Genomic DNA, 18,345 nt, shown 5'->3' with positions numbered 1-18,345 from the left:
CTGGAAAGCAAGGGGGTTTAGTTTCTGCCAAATTGCTCTGCCTCTTAACGCAACAGTGGGTAAGCTTACTGGGAAGTCTAGAGAAAGAAAGGTTCTGTCACTCTTTTCAGTGACCTAAGACCTCAAGAGATGATCAGAAAAGTACCAGTAAGTAGCCTATTATCCATGATAAAAGATTGACAGAACACTTGTCTTAACCAAGTGTTGTGAGTGGTTTTATTTAGCTGCTTCCCACATAGGTCAGTTATCTCAACAGTTGCAAACTGAGCATATGAACTATCACTTTAGATTGTGTTTTCATCTCACGAGAGGCAAAACACTACAGGTATCCAAATATGAGCTGATGAAGATAAGCACGTGCATACCTCAGCTTTGAGGAATACTGGAAGTAACTTTTTTGCTCTGTATTTTTGTCTTTTATGTAGAAAGGTTTTTTCCTTCATATCTTGCATCTGGATTTCTTCAGTGTTGGGTCAATTCATAAACAGTTTCAGGACCAAACACGATTGATTTAGGGGGGAAGTGGGATGAATGCTCTGGGTTTCCACAGAATTTCTTGCTGTGTAGCAGTGGAGCTGTTCAGGAAGGTGTGAACAAGCTAGGGGAACACAAAGCTTGTCTGTCAGCTGTTAGAACTGGTAGATTCAGTGACAAGTGCTTGTGTTTTCAAGCTATTGTCCGGTGTCAGATGTAACTTCAGATGCTTTCTGGTTTAGTGTGTTACTACTAACTTATAGGTGTCAAATAATGGATCACTAGTTAACATAAATAGGATGAAGTTGGGGGCAGGAGTACTTTGATAGCTAGTAGTACATGAAGTAGCTCTTCATGTAATTGCTATCAGATTTCAGTGTGGTATTATCTTTCATAGGATTTTATTAATACCATGGCTGTCAAGCCCAGGGTGAATTTAGTATAGGATATGTGTGCTTCAGTCCTGAAGTTAATTCATGAGTGTCAGCTTCCAGTAATGTTACCTTCCAAACTGTATCACCAAGAATTACTAGCTTGGGAGTTGGAAGTGCTCACTGTTGTCTCCTTCCTTCTTTTTCAGTTTGCTGCTGGTTTGTTTTTCAATGGCTTCTCTGTGAACTTGTAGTTCTAGTAGCATCAGACAACGTTCTGGCAGTATTGAATAAAACGCAAAACTTGGTATCCAGCCTGATGAAGTATACATTCTTTCTTCAGATTTTGGGTGCTTTCTTGACATGAAGGCAGTAGTAAAATGTATTTGCAAACATCTGTTCAAGGCTAAGACTCTTATTGCCCATTAAAGACTTATTTTATAAACAAATCCTTCTTATACATGTTTGATAATTTTATGTTGTGCCCTTGCCTCAAAAGCAAAGAAACTGTTACTGTATTTTGTAGTGTTGGTTCTTGAGTAACTCAGATACAGCTTCCGAGCTAGGGTTACATCAATACGGCCAGCAGTTGTGCTTATGCTTATCCTGGGTGGCCTGAACACACAGCTGCAAAGGGAAGCAGGACACCAGGGCTGCTGAAAAAGAAATCTCCAAGTTGCTCTGGGAATGAATACAGCCGCATTTCCGGCCCTGTTCTGCAATTACAATGGGATTCTTGGGAAGCTGTTGTATTCGTAGGGTGGGGTTATGATATCCCTTTCCCTGTCCAGGATGAGATGTGTTTTATGGCTCCAAGCTGCAGAAGTACCTGACTGTGGCACCCAGAGTAGGGAAAGGCTGGCCAAGCCTGTAACAACTACAGTAATCCAAATATTGTTTGTTCAGTGTAACAATATAATTGAAATTTCATCCTGCTTCTGAATATTAAGTAAATAGAACCAGCTTGATGTAATTTTCCTGTGCTTAATCTAATTCAGTGAAAATAGAGCCTTTCCTTCCTGTCCCTGCTTTACTGGTCCTTAGCTGTGCAAACCAGCTTGAAGGGCATTCCCAAATTCAAATTTGGGACTGAGCTGCCCTAAATAAACCTCATGAAAGCAGCTTAAGCCTGTGAATGAAAAGATAAGTCCCTGATTATATAGTGAAATTGGACTACTACAAACTGAGTTATTAGAAGCCTTGTGTGAGAATGCCATCATTTAAAAAAAAATCAGACAAAACGAACTTGTCTTGACAGCTACTTAGAAAAACCTCCTAGAGCCATAGTTTTAGGCTGAGGAGGTATGTCTGGTGCTAAAGACCAGATCTGTTGAAGTATTCTCTAAATCCTGAAGTACTTCAGCTGTAAGGGTTTAGGTGTACTGATTTCAACTCACCCTCAGAGGTATGCACACTTCCTTCAAAGAACTGTGAACAGCATCTATTCTCTAGTTAAAAGCTGGGTGAATCTGTATGAATTTGCCCCTGTAGGAGCAGTTACTAATGTTACATCTTCTAAAATATTGATCTTGTAGGGAAAAATGGAACATAGTTCTGTTAGTGAAGCAGGATACTTGGAGTCATCTCAATGGATAACATAAACTGAACTGGAAGCTACTCATGTAAAAGAGCAAGGATTAATCTAAAGTTAAGGGGAAAATTAATTTTTTTTAAAATCCTGTTATTGCTCAGCTTATGTGCTATCTCATTAAATTCCTGTATAGCCTGGGAGCTCTGTTTTCCCATTGGTGGGAGTGCTGGCTTTATTACCATTCCTCCAACAAAAATCCAGATTTGTAGCTCTGAAATACCTGAATCTGGTAAGAATATATTTACTGATGGGCTTGCTTTTTCCTCTTGTCTCTTCAGGCAAAAATATCTCCTGTTTATAGCAAAAAATTAAATCATGGTGTGTTGGGACTTCAGTTAGGAAAATCTTCATCTTACCTTTATTATGAGAAAGGTAGATTTGAAAACCTTTGCTAGAGTTGCAGACATACCATTTAAAACTTTTGCAGATCCTTTTGCATTTGAGGGATTCACCATACCATAAGAACAACTATTTCTAGAGTGTTGCTGAAATAATTTTAGGTTCTTGGTCTGTGAAGGTGTTTCCCCTTCTTCTGACTGTGTTGAAATCGCTCAAAGGGAAGGGGAAGAACACTTAAAGCTTATACTAGTAACTTAAATGCCTTAATGAATTTCTTTCTGGATTACTGGATAAGCCAATGTGCTTCACCATGGAGAAGCTTTTTAGTTTAGGACTTAATTTCCAGATTTTTACCTTAAACTAACAATAGATAGAATTTTCAAAAAATGTTTAGGAAGACAAGTCTTGGAAAGGAAACCATTTGACATACTGATTGTTCCTGCATTTCTCTGAGCTCCTCAATTATGTCGTATCAGTTGTATAACTCTTTAGTGCCTTCTAGTCCTAATCACATGTTGTACTAAGCAGAATGAAATGTATAGGCTTTCATTCTTTGAACTATCTTCTAGTTTCAACTCAAAATACTGATAAAAGGATAATTCTGATGCTTAACTGGTATATCTTATTACAGGGGGAAGATTCTTTTTAACGTGATTACTTACAAGTAATAGTTCCTCATCATGGCTGAACTATCACCTGAAGAAATTCAGCTGAGAGCCAACCAGGTCACTGATGAGGTGAATATTATAGGAAGCCACCTGGGATTACAGTACTTATCTACCAAGATTACAATATCTTTTAAAAATAAAGACAGTCGAGGGTATTGATTCTTCAAGGGTATAGCTGAATGTTTCAACCTGTCACTTTACTTGGTAAATACTGGAGTGAAGACTACTCCTGAAAGTAAGAATTAATTTAAACTTCTGAATTGTACAGCTACCTACTTGACTGAGTATTTATCACACAGTCCTGATTATTGAGACATTGCAGGCTGGGTACCTACACTAAACTTAATCGTGTTGATACTTCATGATTCTTTTTATTTAACTAAAATTCATTTGAATATATTTTCTCTTACAATGACTTTCCAATTGGATAATCAAAGTACTAGCAAGTACTAAAAAACAAGGGTTTACTAGCTACTGAAAATAAACTCTAGTATGCTGCCACTATGACTGTGTTATAAGGTGTATTACATAAGGACGGGCTGATGAACCTTTGTGTACTTGTTGCCTTACTGCAATAACTGGTAAAGACGACTTTCAGACACAGATACTTACTGTTAACATACTCATTTTAAAATTCTCTTTCTAGTCTTTGGAAAGCACAAGGAGGATTCTTGGCTTGGCCATTGAGGTAAGCAAAAGTGTTCTAATTCCTTGGGGATTTGTTAATTTAAGTGTAAGAAGCAGCATGTTAAATATCACAAAGTGATCTTAAATCACTTTTTTGTCTTTCTCAAACGTTTTTGACACACACTTCATTATTAGAAGTTGCTGCTCTAATTCATTAGTAGAGTTGGAATTACTTAAACCTAATGTTTTTCACACTATATAAAGTGAGATTACAAAAGGATCAATAACCTTTTTACCTGTTTTCTCTTAAGCAAGATGGCCTAGTCTCCAAATGCTGCAGATCAGTTACAAAAAGTCTTCTGTGATTGTCAGTTATGGCTTTTGCTGCTGCATCACTTTCTTCTCATAGTATCTTCTCTTTGTCTTTTAGCTCACTTTGCCTGTGAACAGTGTGAAAATGTCTTGCTTTGAGGAGGGTCGGGCTCAGTTGGGTGGGGTAGTAGAGTGTAGGGCTGCTTTTGGTTCTAAACAAAAGTAATTCTACATATGCCTTCTTACAGTCTCTTCATCAGTTTTAATTTTAAAGATAGTTTACATGATGAGGAAATTCTTGACACCCTTGTACATGACTTGAAACAAATCTGTTTCAGGTTTATCTAGATGACATTGTATGAGGAATCTATTCCTCTATACCGTTATGGCTTGTGTAAATATGGCCATTGTAAAAACAACTACAAGTTTTACTTTTGATACTGTAATTTCAAAAACATAGAGAGTATCCTGTTGGTAGGGAGTAAGATAAGTGGCTGATAGTCAGCTCTGGTAGACTTAACAAAGCTTAACTGGTTCAGCAAGATAATTTTGGTAGTACTTGGGTATGACATAGACAAATGGGAATCCTGAGACTAAGCAGCAATACCTTCCAAAGCTAATGTACAGATTTGTAGTGCAGAAGACTTGAGACAATTCATTGTCCGTGTAAGAACACTAAAAATAATCCGGTGAATAAGGACCCTAAGGTGTTTGGTCACCACTGCTTTAAAGCCTGTAATCACTATCCGCGTGGTAGCAGGCTGCTGTGGAGCTGAAGATGCTAGTGTTATCAGTAAGGTATTTGAATCAGCAGAGCCTAATGAATACCTCTCAAACACAAATGTTAAGAACGTGTAATGAGCCAACATAATTTCTCTTGGTATCATAATTTAGCTTCTATGAATCACCAAACTCCTGCCATAGACAATTCTATGCTGCCAGTTTACAGTAAAGCATGGGTGCAACTTGCATGCTAGACCCAAGACTCTGAGCCAGCAAAGAGCTGGTCTGTGGTATATTACCCACTGCTGATTTCTTTTGCCTGGTTCTAAAACTAGTAATGGGCTATTCTGTTCCTGATCTCTTCTGCTGCATTTTTAAGAACAGTTTTGCAGGCTTTGTTTTGCTTTCTTTTATTCTGTCTTCCAGAACTAAAGGCCTTGTCAACCCTATTGAAGGGTGCAGGCATAGAGAATGAACTGAATGCCACTTTTCAAAACAAGGCACAGCTAGGTTTACTTTTTAGCTTGACGTTGTCATAGTTCAGTCTGAGTATTACAATAAATTTTATTGTCTTGTTGTAATGTAAAAAAGCCCCCACAGAAACCCAACTAATTGAGATAGTGTCACAGGTGAGATTGTCAGTGTGACATAGGATCTAATTTGAAATTTAGCATAGCTTTACTACAGAAGTTATTCCTAGCACAATGTTTTATTATGAACTTGGTTGGCTTATTAAATTTACTGTAGAGAACTTCTGATTTTGCACTGCTGTATTGAAATCTGTTTTTACATCTGCAAATATATTTCTTTCCGCAGTCCCAGGATGTCGGTATCAAAACTATCACCATGCTCGATGAACAGGGAGGTGAGTTCTTCTTTATTCTTCCCTAACACTGAAAGTCCATTTTATGACTGTAAGAAAAAGGATTATCATTCAAGAGTTGTTCCTGGAACTAAAGGCTTGTTGAAGACTACTTATGTGAAAATGTGAATTGGTTATTTCCATGTGTTTGTGGTATTTAAGAGATTTAAAATAGTTGAGAGACCATGTTAGTTACAATGTAATACAGCTCTGCTACCGAAGCTGTTCCTTTCCACCATAGCGTGAATGTGACTGTCTGCATTCTAAAAGCAGCAACAGAAGGGCTGCTATAAGGATAGGGAAAATATTTTTAAGGTAGTGAACAAAACTTATCACTTCATATCTTTCTTAAAAAGAAAAAAAAAAATGAAAAATCCCGAAAAGCAAGAAGGCAAAAAAGTGTTAGTCTTGGTATAAAGACTAATTTATAGACTATATATAGACTATAAAGACTAATTTTATATTTCAGTATAAAAACTGAAACTGAAAGTTCCTGCTTGAAAGAAATGTTAATATCCCACCCCCACCTCCCCCCAGTCTGTGTTTATTCAGGCTACTTGTTTCTCTTCTAGAACAACTAAATCGCATAGAAGAAGGCATGGACCAGATAAATAAGGATATGAGAGAAGCTGAGAAGACACTGACAGAGCTCAACAAATGTTGTGGGCTCTGTGTCTGTCCTTGTAACAGGTCGGTTAAATTAGTACTTGGGTCTGAAGTTCTAGAATATTCCCTATAGCTACTGTACTGGGAGATGGTCTCTAATAAGAGCTAATAAAAAAATGCTGAATCTCTAGGAAAGTCGACTCTTGGTTTGTGGACGTGCAGCCTTTTAAAATTGTGTGAGTAGCTAAAGCTTGCTTGCATCTAACCATATACTGTGCCCCTTTTACTGTAAATATAGCTGCTACATAACATCCTGCACAACTGTGCCCTAATCTCCTTAAAGCTTGTATTTAGTAAATACTATTAATGTCTGTGCAGGTGTTACCAAATTGGACTGCAAATAGCTATGTGTAAGTGCCTGTCTGTTAGAAATTTGACTCCAAAAATTATTTTTTCACAAAAGTACTTTTGTACTAACTTAAAAGCAAGAAAACTTCTGTTTTGGAGAAGGAAGGTAATATTGATTCTCTAGGCTTTTAAAAAATGTTCATGCTTTAGGGAGGAAGAGAATAGGAGAACAGATGCTGGTGTCAAAGCTTTAATCTTTCACTAGTGACTACATAAATTCCTGCAGACCTGCTTCACAGTACCTTTATAACATCAGTGTTATGGGTACCATATGCAAGTCAGTTAAGAGTAATCTAATCTTTTTGTATGGCACTTGATTTGTACTTGTAAACAGCCTAAACAATGATCAAAAACTAGTCTTATAAGGAAAACAGTATTTATTTTTTGGGGGTATGCTAGGTTTATCTTTAAGCAGCAAAGTATCAAATTGATTTGTGTGAATTGGATGTGATGATAGTTCTTCCAAGTGAAGGAGAAATAGGTTATTTTAAGAGTGTGCCCACTGAAGTGAATAGTTTATGTGATTGTTCGTTTTTAGCTCTTTAGCATGAGCAAAAAAACCTTATCGTTCATCTGAGAGGTAGCAGAAATATAGGTTAATTCCTTGAAATAGCTGAGTCTGCTTATTCAACAGAATAATACTTTGAGGATCATCTAGGATAGATATGAATGTGGCTTCTAAGACTGAAAATCTTAGAGCTTTAGTACCTTGAAAAGGTAGATAGTACTGTCCTGACCTCTGGATAGGCACGCTTACTGCTTTATATTAGTTTTATCAAGCTGATGGACTTTGAGCATTCTGACACACTCAGTCTTTGTTTTCTGTAGTTGACAGTCTTATTTCACTGAAGCGAAGCAGGTTTTTGACACTGAGCAAGCTCAGAATTTGTGAACTCTTGTGGCACTCTTAATACACGGATAACAATAAAAGAAATAACGAGTTATGTACCAAAATGGGCAGTAATGTGCAGAAAAATCTACGAGATAAGTAGAGGGCAATGAAGAAGAAACTGAATGCCTTTCATACATCAATTTTTCTGTCAATGTCAATTATTTTTCAACCAGTTATCTCCAAAGCTTTTAATTCTTTCCAGAAAGCTAAATTAGAACATTTGCTGAATTAAATATTACTTTTACCATTTCTCCTAGGCTTAGATTACTTATAAAAGTTTTGTGAAAACACAGAATACTGGCGGTACTCTAATATGGTCTATGTACTAATAACAATTTACCTGTTTGCTGGTCTTTACTATTCATTCTTCTCCGTTTTGTCCTAACACTGACGCTTGCTTTCTAAAAATGAAGACTAGGATAAGAAGCTGTATTCACTTAACTGGTGAAAGCGGATTTTAGGACAAGGTCAGTCTTACTAGTGCAGATGTACATTTAACCAGCTGTCTGAAGTGATGCTTCTATTGGATTTGTGCTTGCATGTGCATGATGTCTGCCTGCAGGTCTCCTTGTGACTGATGTATTGTAATACTGACGTGAATAGAAAATGTCAGGTGCTGTAGAGTGTATTAGCTGTGGAAATGTTGAACAACTGCTTGAGCCCTTGCTGGTTTGACAAGTTGTATAAATTGCCTTATTCTTACAGAAATGAAACATGAGAAAAGTGAATGTATAGTAATTTGAAAAACAGCTCTTAAAAAAAAAAAATCAGGTGGTGAGAAGCTTGGTTTTTAACTGTGCTCTGTTTGAGCAACAATTCTGTTTCCAGCTGTCTACTTCAGATGCGCGAGTAGTTTTCAGGCCACTTGTTTTTGTTCAATAAATTCCTCACAGTTACCTCTGGCACCTAAGACTTTGCTAATCCAGAAGCCAAGCATATAAAGCTCTCCTGCTGTTGCAGCTTTAGTATGAATGAGATTAAAATATAATGATCAATCTAGTTGCAGTAAACCTAAAGAGATCTTTAAGCCTATGTACGTACAAGAAGCTCAAATTTAATAGTTTAGGTTTCTTTAGGGTTCTGCCAGGTGCAGCAGTTCCCTTATGAACTGAGAAATTATTCCATTTCTCCCCCTTTATGCATTCATACTAGATTACTTTTCATACAATCTGACCTATGAAATAACATTTCCCATTTTGATTACATAAATGCCAGAAGAATGAGGGGAATATTTCTTCATTACAGCTAATTTCATACCTCTTCATGTGTGAAATATCTGGGCTACTGAAAGGCACTACAGATAAAGGAATTGATTATCTGTATTTGTAAAGTTGGATGTAGTGAAAGACATTACAGATTTTCCTTCACAGGCTTTTAAAGAAAAGTGGCAATGGAGTCTGGATTATCTAGCTTAAAACTGAAAGTGCCAGCAAACAAGGTGAACGTGAGAATATTCTTCTCAAAATATGTTCTTTAGGTTCATGTGAACTGACCCAAATTTAGATCACTTAGCTTTCTGTTATATTTTCTTCCCTTCTTGCTTTTGTGGGTCTGTGATTCTTGAGATTGCTTCATGTCAGTGTGCTTTCTTTAATTTTTTTCTCTTCTAAATTACGTGGTAAAAGTGTAATGGTAAGTTGGTTTGTCACTTTAATGGAGTTAGTACAATTGAATTGCAGAATGAAGGAGCTATTTAAACATGATTGCTGTTATTTCATAATCAAAATTAACCTGAGAAACATTAACTTTAAAAAGAAGGACTTGGCAACAGAAAATGTTTGACAAAAGCCAGTAGAGATTAATGGTTTTCTGGCATAGTGTAGCTATTTGTATTTGAGGGAGTTTTTTCCTTCATTCCCACTTCTCTGACAAGTGACTAATAATGACTCTAGACTAACTCCTGTTGTAAATGCAAACTTACCTTATGACAGTGGAAGCTTTCCTGTTACTGTCATAAGCTTCCCCTCTTCTGGTAAAATATATTACTTTAAGGAAATTACTGTGCTTGTATTAAAGCTGGAGACCAAGTTAATCGTTGTCCCTAGAACAACTCAGTTATGTTTGTACTATCCTGATACAAGAAATTGTATTGTATAGATAAGGCTTTTCCTATACAAAATCTAATCTCTTTCAGGCATAAGACAAGTGTTTCTGAAAATACTAGATTAATACAGAACTCAGTCAGGAAGCCATATTTCAGATCTAGCAATTCAGTTTTCTTATTTTTACGGAGTAGGACGAAGAACTTTGAGGCTAGCAAGGCATACAGAGCAACCTGGGGAGATGGAATGGAGAACTCGGCAGATCATGTGATATCCATGCAACCAAGAAGTATAAATCAGCAGCAGCCTCAGACTTCTGGAGGACCAAGTGGTGGATATATTACAAGGTTTGCTTCTTCAAATTTCTCTATCAAATGCAGAAATCCTAAGTTACCAGTTGTCAGCCTCTTTCAGATGCTTTTTAGGTGAAGTTGCTATATAGTAAGTTTTTTAAATACTGCTTGGAGGAATTGTTACAGCTTGGAGAGGAGATGGCAGACACATGCGCTTTCAGTATTGTAGTGCTCATCTTACAGTTTCATTTTTTTTCATAATGGTGGTATTATCAGTCTGTTTCTGGATGTGAGGACTAGATCTTAGTGCTTGGTTATTGAGGGGACTGTTAAAAATATAAAGGACTTCTATTGTCATAAATTGAAACCTCCTGTCTTAAACTTCCTATGGTAGCTGTTATTTTAAATTCTAAGGCTATTTTTTTAATAGCTTAGCATCTTTTTTTGGTGGGCTGCTTGCTTGGAATACATGGGGCTTTAACAGGGGAAAAACCTACCTTGGCTTGAATATGTTGCCTGTTAGTTAACTGTGCAACAAACAATATCTGTTAAAGTAAATTTAGGGTAGGGAAAAGCAAGTTCTTGATTCTTGGAAAAATTGTCTTAATTGTTTGAACAGGATAACAAATGATGCCAGAGAAGATGAAATGGATGAAAATCTTGCTCAAGTGGGAAACATTCTTGGGAATTTGAAAAACATGGCTTTAGATATGGGAAATGAGATTGATGCCCAGAATAAACAAATAGACCGGATAAATGTAAAGGTAAGTGTCAAAGTTGTTCTCTGCCTTCATCTTAGAGGTTGTTACGGAGAAGTTATAAGAAATGGGCTCATTGTCCTATCTACTTGTATGTGTAGTAAATATGAGTTAAGATTATACCCATCCTGTAGGTTGCAGTGATTTGAATGAGAGATATCTTGGTGTTTGGGTATGTAACTGAAAATTCAAATGCTTCAGAGTTTTAGGAAACCTAAAAATGCAACATCGGTCACTCCTTACCCAGAAAGCAACTAAACTTGTTTGGATCAAAAGGGTAAACATTTATTGGAGGTATAACTGGGGGATTGGTGCTTGCAGGGAATCCTGTATGTGATAGGGAATAGGTGTTTTTAACAGTAGCAAGATTCTTCTGGAATTCCTAAGAAGTTACTATAATCATTGAATAGAAAATAAAACATAGGCAATTCATTGCCCTCATTCTCTTGGACAGGTTAATATTGGGGCTGGAAAGACTTTGGAATAATAGGCTTTGTAGATGCACAGGGACATGGTTAGTCCTCATCTGCACATGAAGCTAGTCATAGCCAGTAACATCTCTTATTTTATTTTTTTAATTTATTGCTTTAAAGATGAACATCCCAAAACAGATGAATTGTTACAAATATGTTTTGGAGTGTTTTCTTTCAGAGGGTAACTTAGTTGTATCTTTCAGAGGGAAATTAGTTGTATTTTAGAAATCCACATATTCTGAAATGAGTAGATATTCTTTTACAGGCATCCTAGTTAAAAAAGGAAATGAAAGCTTTAAGGAATAGTGTATAGTAAAGATTTAAAAAGCAGAATTGAACCAAATTGCTGTAAAATTATAGAATTAAGACAAAATGGGAAGTTAAAGATATCACCAAAATGCACGGTAGGGTTAAAAGCAAGAGGAACAATTTTCTCAACTATACAGAGCTAGTCTGACATAAATGCTGGTTGTACTTATGTCACAATCTCAATTTTGTTCAGTAATGTAGGGGTTGTGATATTAATAAGGCCAATCAATATGATATTATGGAGGATGCCTTGTCTTTCACTATTCCCTGAAACTGTGGATCTGAGATGATTATCAACTAAAAGAAGTCACATTTTAAAGAACATTAGAAAATTTAATCTATGTTTAAAATGAGGTGTGCAATTCTTACAGCTTAAAGTGGACTGAAAATTGCCTGTCAAATTAACTGCAAGTGTGAATTACTGGTTTTTGCAGTAGTGTTTCTGGTAGTTTCAAGCACCTGTTTTGGCTTGATGTTGTTTCATTTTAGTGGTCTGAATAAATCTTGCTGAGCAAGCCTTACTAACTATTAAAATAAGATGTAAACAAGTTAAAATTGCTTTACAGAACAGCAATAAAAATGAAAGTGCAATTCCTGGCTTTGAGACTGGCAACCTGTCTCAGAATGTTTAAATTAGCCCATTTTTGCTGATAACTGTGTTTAAATCTAGTGAACAGTGTGGAAACCAAATCAAAATGTTTAGGGTAAATCTCCAAAGGATGGTATCATATAAAGAAATAAAAAGCAGCATTAAGCTTGTCCTCAGAATAGAGTTGGTGCTGTTATTATTTAAAAACTTAAAAATTCCAACTCGGCTGGGAAATATATAGGCTTGACTGGGTGACTTTTGGTAGCCTACAGTGTTACATAGGACTCCTAGTCTGAATAAACCCCTGATAAAAGCTTATCTTACTGGTTTTTTTTTCTTAGAAGATCTAGTAGCTAGATCAGTGTGTTTCCAAAGTGTTAACAGGTTAGACACTCACTTTTCTAGATTCTTGCCCTTCCTCCAACCCTTGACCCAAAGGGCAGGAAGGAAAGAAGAGGAAGGAAGGGCTTGAAATGCCAATGTCCTTTTCCCAACCCATTGCAGTATGGAGGTGTGAAATGGCTAGTACTTGGCACAGGTAGAGCTCCTCAGGAGTCTCACTCCTCATGGTGAGGGCAGAGGCTAGTTTTATGCTTATTACCCCTCCTGCTCGTTACCCACTGCAGACTGGATAATCAGGGAATTACTTCGAAGCTCCTTATCATACCTTTCAGTAAAACTGTATTTTGACACTTGTTCAGCCTAGATGCTGTGGCTGACTTGATGCTTTATAATAGTAAAACAATAAAAAACAAAAATAAAGTGTTGTTCTTACAGATGCTATACTATTACGACACTAGGACACTGGAGGGTGTGTGGATAAAAACCAGGGATTTACACTAAGCAAAATAATTCTGACTTTATGCCCATAGGTCACCTTCAGTTTTGACTATTACTTCTAGTCCATAGCAATAAAGCTGCTCTGTAGAGGTTCTTAAGATGTCTGAACTCTTGGAGTGGGAATTTTTATCCCCTTGTGCTGTTAATATTCTTCCGGACTTGCTGAAGCAAGCTGCTGTATGTTTTGAGGGTCAGCTAAAGACTAAAAACTATTTGTCCTGATTTTGTTTCTGCCAAAATTGACAGCATATGCTGGCTGAGGTGGCACAGGGGGGTGGGGAATTACTTCCAACTTCTCTAAGTTGCTTGCCTTCTGTCTGACAAAACTATAATACCCTGTTGAATTTTTGAATTTTTGAAGTTTGAATTTTTAAATTGCTTTGCATGAAGTCTGCAAACAACCTATGAATTTCTCTTTCAGGCTGATACAAACAGGGAACGCATTGAGCAAGCCAACATCAGAGCCAAGAAACTAATTGACAATTAAAGTCTGCTGTCATTGTTCAATGACACTGTCTCTCCAGCTGCAAGCCACCATAGTCACGGATCTGTGAAACTTCTCCTATTCTGAAATAAGAGGGGCTGGGAAAAATGAAGCAGTACCCTTTCTATAGGGATTAATTTTCTTTCTTTTTTTATTGCTTCATGTAAATGTGGCCTTGACTCCAAGTAAGCAGCCAACATAATGTCTTCCTACTCATCTGCCTTCACTTTCTTTAAGCTGCTCAGGGCTAAAAGTGTTATGGCTTTGAGAATCTTCTTGCATGTTTTATTCCCCCTCCCAGTCTTTTTCCTGCACCCAAAATACAGTCCTTTATCGAAGCTGAACAAGCCGGGTAACCTGAATTCACAGTTGCGGAAAGTTGGAGAGGGCACTTTGCACTGTTTGAAATACCTCATAAGTTGGGTGTCTTCACTAAAATAGGGACTTGGTGAATATTGTCTGACTTTTATCTCTAGCAGGCTAACCATAGTTTTACAATATAAACCACATGATTGGTTTGGGGTTGAGTTTGTGGATTACAGCATTAGAGGCCCGCTACTTACTATTTGTGGGTTGAGGGCTTTAAAACGCTTCCTAAACACACAAACTTTAATGCAAAGATAACTGGAGGGGTACACAGGTTTCCATTTATTTACTGTAAATTGACATTGTTTTGGAGGCCATGACTAGGAAATCATGCTGTGTTATTCTGATAATTTGTTGTGTGTATATATACCTGATCTAAACCCCATGCACATGTGAGTAGAAGAAAATAAAACTGTCTCCCTAAGAATTTATTTAATGGAAAATTTTATGCCCCTCTTCTAAACATTAACTTTTAAGTGTTTGAATGATGCATCTTAACTGGAAGAAACTGAGTAGAAAAGCATGCAGCTTTCTCACATCCCATGTCAGCTTCTATTTTGGCCAGTTTTCACTGGAGTTCAGCTTCTGCCTTTCTCCAGTGCAAAATAATGACTGAGATCTGATGCAGAGTTTCTCAGCTGTGACTTCAGGGAAGCTTCTTAAACCTACTGAAAACAGAAGCTTATCATGAAAATTCTTTGTCACAAGTCTGGAGGAAGCAGTGCCTATTTAAGAACTGTATGCTAGTTCTAAATAAACTAGTTCTAAATAGATTCCTGACTGATTTATTATGGCAGACTTTGGGACTGGAAATTGGAAATACTACACATCCAAGTTGCTTGCAACTAAAATGTTACAGAGTTCTGTTGCAGAATAGAGGGGTTTCTGACGAGGTGAGGTAAAGCTTTCTTTCTAAGAAAACCATTTTGGTTTTACTGTAATAGAATCAGATTTATTCCCAGGATTTTCTTGACTCTTTTTTTGCAAGTAAATTGCAAGTGTAATTGTGTAAGACCTGTGTAATTTTAACTCCACCCAGCAACATATGCCTGTTTTAAAGGTGGAAATGCTGCTTTGGACTAACCTGTGATACTCAGTGTTGCATGGCAAAAGTCTTCAAACCAAATTGATTGGAGGAATCATTAAAAATAATAGCATTATGGGGTGGTTTTTTGAACAGTCCACAAGTATCCTGCAGCTGTTCATGAATCCCAGGGCTAGAGACATGACACTAATCTGCTGAAATGTAAAACAGTGTTAAGTGTTTTGTTTTTCTTAGTAGAAATACAATCAGTATTACTGGTATATTCTCAGTTCACTCCCAGGACAACTTGATATTTCAAGAAAGGAAAAACACAACAACAAAAAACCCAAAACAAAACCACAGAATGCCCCACAAACAACAACAAAAAAACCCACAAAAAATTGACCAAAGGATGGAGCTCTGCTGCATGTAAAAAATAGGCCAGTGGTAGACTGTATTATGTCAATAAGGTAAAGTCATTTTTAGGGATACTTCAGTAGTGTGTGTCTTTGCTTCTGTCTGGCTTCCAGTAATTGCTGGAAAGCTAATGAATTTTAAAAGCTCATTATCTACCCCATTAGTAATGAAGATTATGTGCTTAAAAACACAAATAGCAAAGTAGTACTTTTAGGAACATTGCAAGTGGTTGTTAGAAATTTACTATGCATGGGAAAGCACAGGGGATTTGTATGCTTTTTTTTTTCTTCCTTAGAAACTTCAGGTTAACTGAAGGAATATTTGCTGCTGGTTGTGAAAGCAAAGCATACATTTTTTAATTATGATTGTCTCCTGGAACAGAAGACTAAAGTGGTTACTATATTCTGCTTCCAACAGTGTAAACCTGCTCTGTAGCATCTGGACATTCCAAACATTAGAATGTTTTTCTCCCTTGCCATTACAAGTCCATGTTTGTGGCTGTCAGGAGGATGTTCTTGATTTCCCCAAGCTCTAACAACTAATTAGAATGTTGGCTGGTATATCAGAATCTTAATATTGCAATGAATACCACACAAGGAAATAATTTCTGAGACACTAAGCTTGAGTATTGGCAGAATATCAATACTATCTTCTGATTGCAGCAAGAGCCAAATCCATGAGGGGGTTGGTGCCTTTATGTTAGTGAACAACACAGTCTGCTTCTTGTATTGTCTTACTGTTGTCTATAGAATAGATGCTTAATTTCCATATCTATGGGATGGAATCAGCACTTGTACATCTTTGTATTTCTGAATGCTATTAAGAATGAAGGTTTACAGTTTCTGATTTTGATTGTTAAACTATGTTGTGCACAAAAAATACATACTTTTGTAACTGAATGTGTTTTAAAACTATTTTCTCTTAGAAATTTGTTTAGTTTCCTGTTCTTGAAAAACTTGGCAGAACTAGTTGCTACTATGCAACTGGCAACTTTGCCTTCTATTTTTATTTCACAGAAATCTTAATGCTAACAAAGGAATGGGTGTGGTTTGGAAGAGAGGAATATTTTTTTAACACTACTTTTCATCCTTGCATAATCAACATCACTTCAGACTATGAAATGTGTCCATCTCTGCTTTGAAAGACTGCGATTTGACATGGGACTATACTTCAGGTACTTCCAGTCAAGTATTGGTAACAGATGCCTGGGAAATAACTAGTCCAGTAGGTGAAAACTAATTATTTAACCTACTGCCAATGCAGTTTCACTTGTGAAGCAATTTAGAATAGTATTTTCTCTGATGCAATAGTATTTTCTCTGATGCTCAAGCCTCAGATCCCCCAAATGCTCTTAGCGGGGGATGAAGTGGGGGGAAATAGAGGCTTGTGTTGACTTGCAGCAGTTTAGACCTGCAGGAGAGAATAGTGGCATCTGTGAATGGCTTGGAAGAAGTACTACTTGTACAACTGTGGGGCTGCCTGGTATATTTCTACCAGCAACTAGGGGAAAAAAAATCAGGGACAGCTTGCATATGTAACCCTTCTGAGCAGGCAGCACATGTCGCATAGGTACACTTAAACCATGATAGTCGGTGAATTCAAGCTGGCCTACTCCTTGATGAGAGATGAGTTAAGCCTCTCAGCACAGGGGTAGCTACAGCATGGACTGCAGCACATGCTGCTTCTGCAGTAACTTGTGGAACTCTTCCCTCTGTGAAGGCTATATGGTGAAACAACTTGCTGTTTACACAGTGCAGTGACTTGCAGTTGCCAGTTCACCTTTGCTGCACTTGAAACAGCAATGCACTATCTAAACGTTGATTGAATAAATGGATTAAAAGTGTGTCTTACTGCAATGGAAAATTGGAGAGCAAGTGAGAGACAAAATACATGAATGATTTATATTATTAACTAGGGCAACATTTTCTATCTCAATTCAAAAACTAAAAAGCTGCAAGTATAATTGTGCATGGAAATAAAATTGTTTTATAGTGCCACTTCTAGAGTGGGTGTGGTGAAAAGGGAAAACTGAAAAACACAATATAAAACTACAAATAGATTATGTGTAGGGTTGAAATTTACAGAACAGTGTGCTAAGTGACTTGGTAACAGTAGTTTATTCTATGACCTAAAAACATGTGAGGGTGTCAGACAGCTTTTTTTTTCCTGAAACAGAAATATTCTTCCTCAGTTCTGAAACAAACTTGGCTAATCAAGGACTAACTCAGCACCACTCAGTATTTTGCACAATGTTTTCTCCCTTTTTGCTTTACAAAATTTTTCATAGCTGTTGTAACTCCAAGGTAGCAAAGGAGCCTAAAAGAGTAATTGAAAGGTTTATAAAGGTACTAACTGTATACATAAACAAGAGAAATGTTGAATTACTATCTCAAATTTTTCCAACAGCAGTAAGAATTTTTAATAGCAATGTGAACTTAATAATTTTTAAATGTTCTAATTTACTATCTCTTCTTACACATCTTTGAATAGACAGAAGAGTCCTGATAAAGAAATGTTAAATGTGAGAGAAGCAGCATCTGAGCATAAAATATTTCCAGTTAAAAAAACCAAAACCACAGCATTGCCAAGTACATACATATCGATGATAGACCGCTCCTTTGTAGTTGGCAAGTTGCTCCTTTCTCATGCAAAGGGAGAATCTGTGAACTGAGGGGCTTTGTTCTGTGGATGTCTCCTGCATGGCATATCTCTATGGCGGGGGCGGGAAGCTAATACTTCAAATGAGATTTAGGTATCAAAGGGAAGGAGCTGAACTTAAAATAAGCCTGAGGCTTTAAACTATACACTGCTGAATTTTCACGTCATAATCTGTGGAGTGTAATATATGAAGCTGAACAGATTTCTGACTATACATGG

The 18,345-nt window shown here is 37.0% G+C and overlaps 1 protein-coding gene across 1 annotated transcript; it reads left to right on the top strand.

Annotated features, from left to right (window-relative positions):
- Positions 1–3,455: 3,455 nt before the first annotated feature.
- On the top strand, positions 3,456–13,664 carry SNAP23 (synaptosome associated protein 23; the record flags this gene model as incomplete). Its single annotated transcript, XM_082000444.1, has 7 exons — positions 3,456–3,512; positions 4,090–4,131; positions 5,922–5,970; positions 6,540–6,657; positions 10,110–10,262; positions 10,828–10,972; positions 13,599–13,664. The coding sequence occupies 7 exons, from the start codon at positions 3,456–3,458 to the stop codon at positions 13,662–13,664; spliced, it is 630 nt and encodes a 209-aa protein (XP_081856570.1).
- Between the last annotated feature and the right edge of the window lie 4,681 nt (positions 13,665–18,345).

Source organism: Phaethon aethereus (assembly GCF_964289735.1).
Source record: "Phaethon aethereus genome assembly, chromosome: 5".
Lineage (NCBI taxonomy): Eukaryota > Metazoa > Chordata > Aves > Phaethontiformes > Phaethontidae > Phaethon > Phaethon aethereus.
Note: the sequence above shows the minus strand (reverse complement) of the source record. Positions and strands in the feature narration are given on the sequence as shown.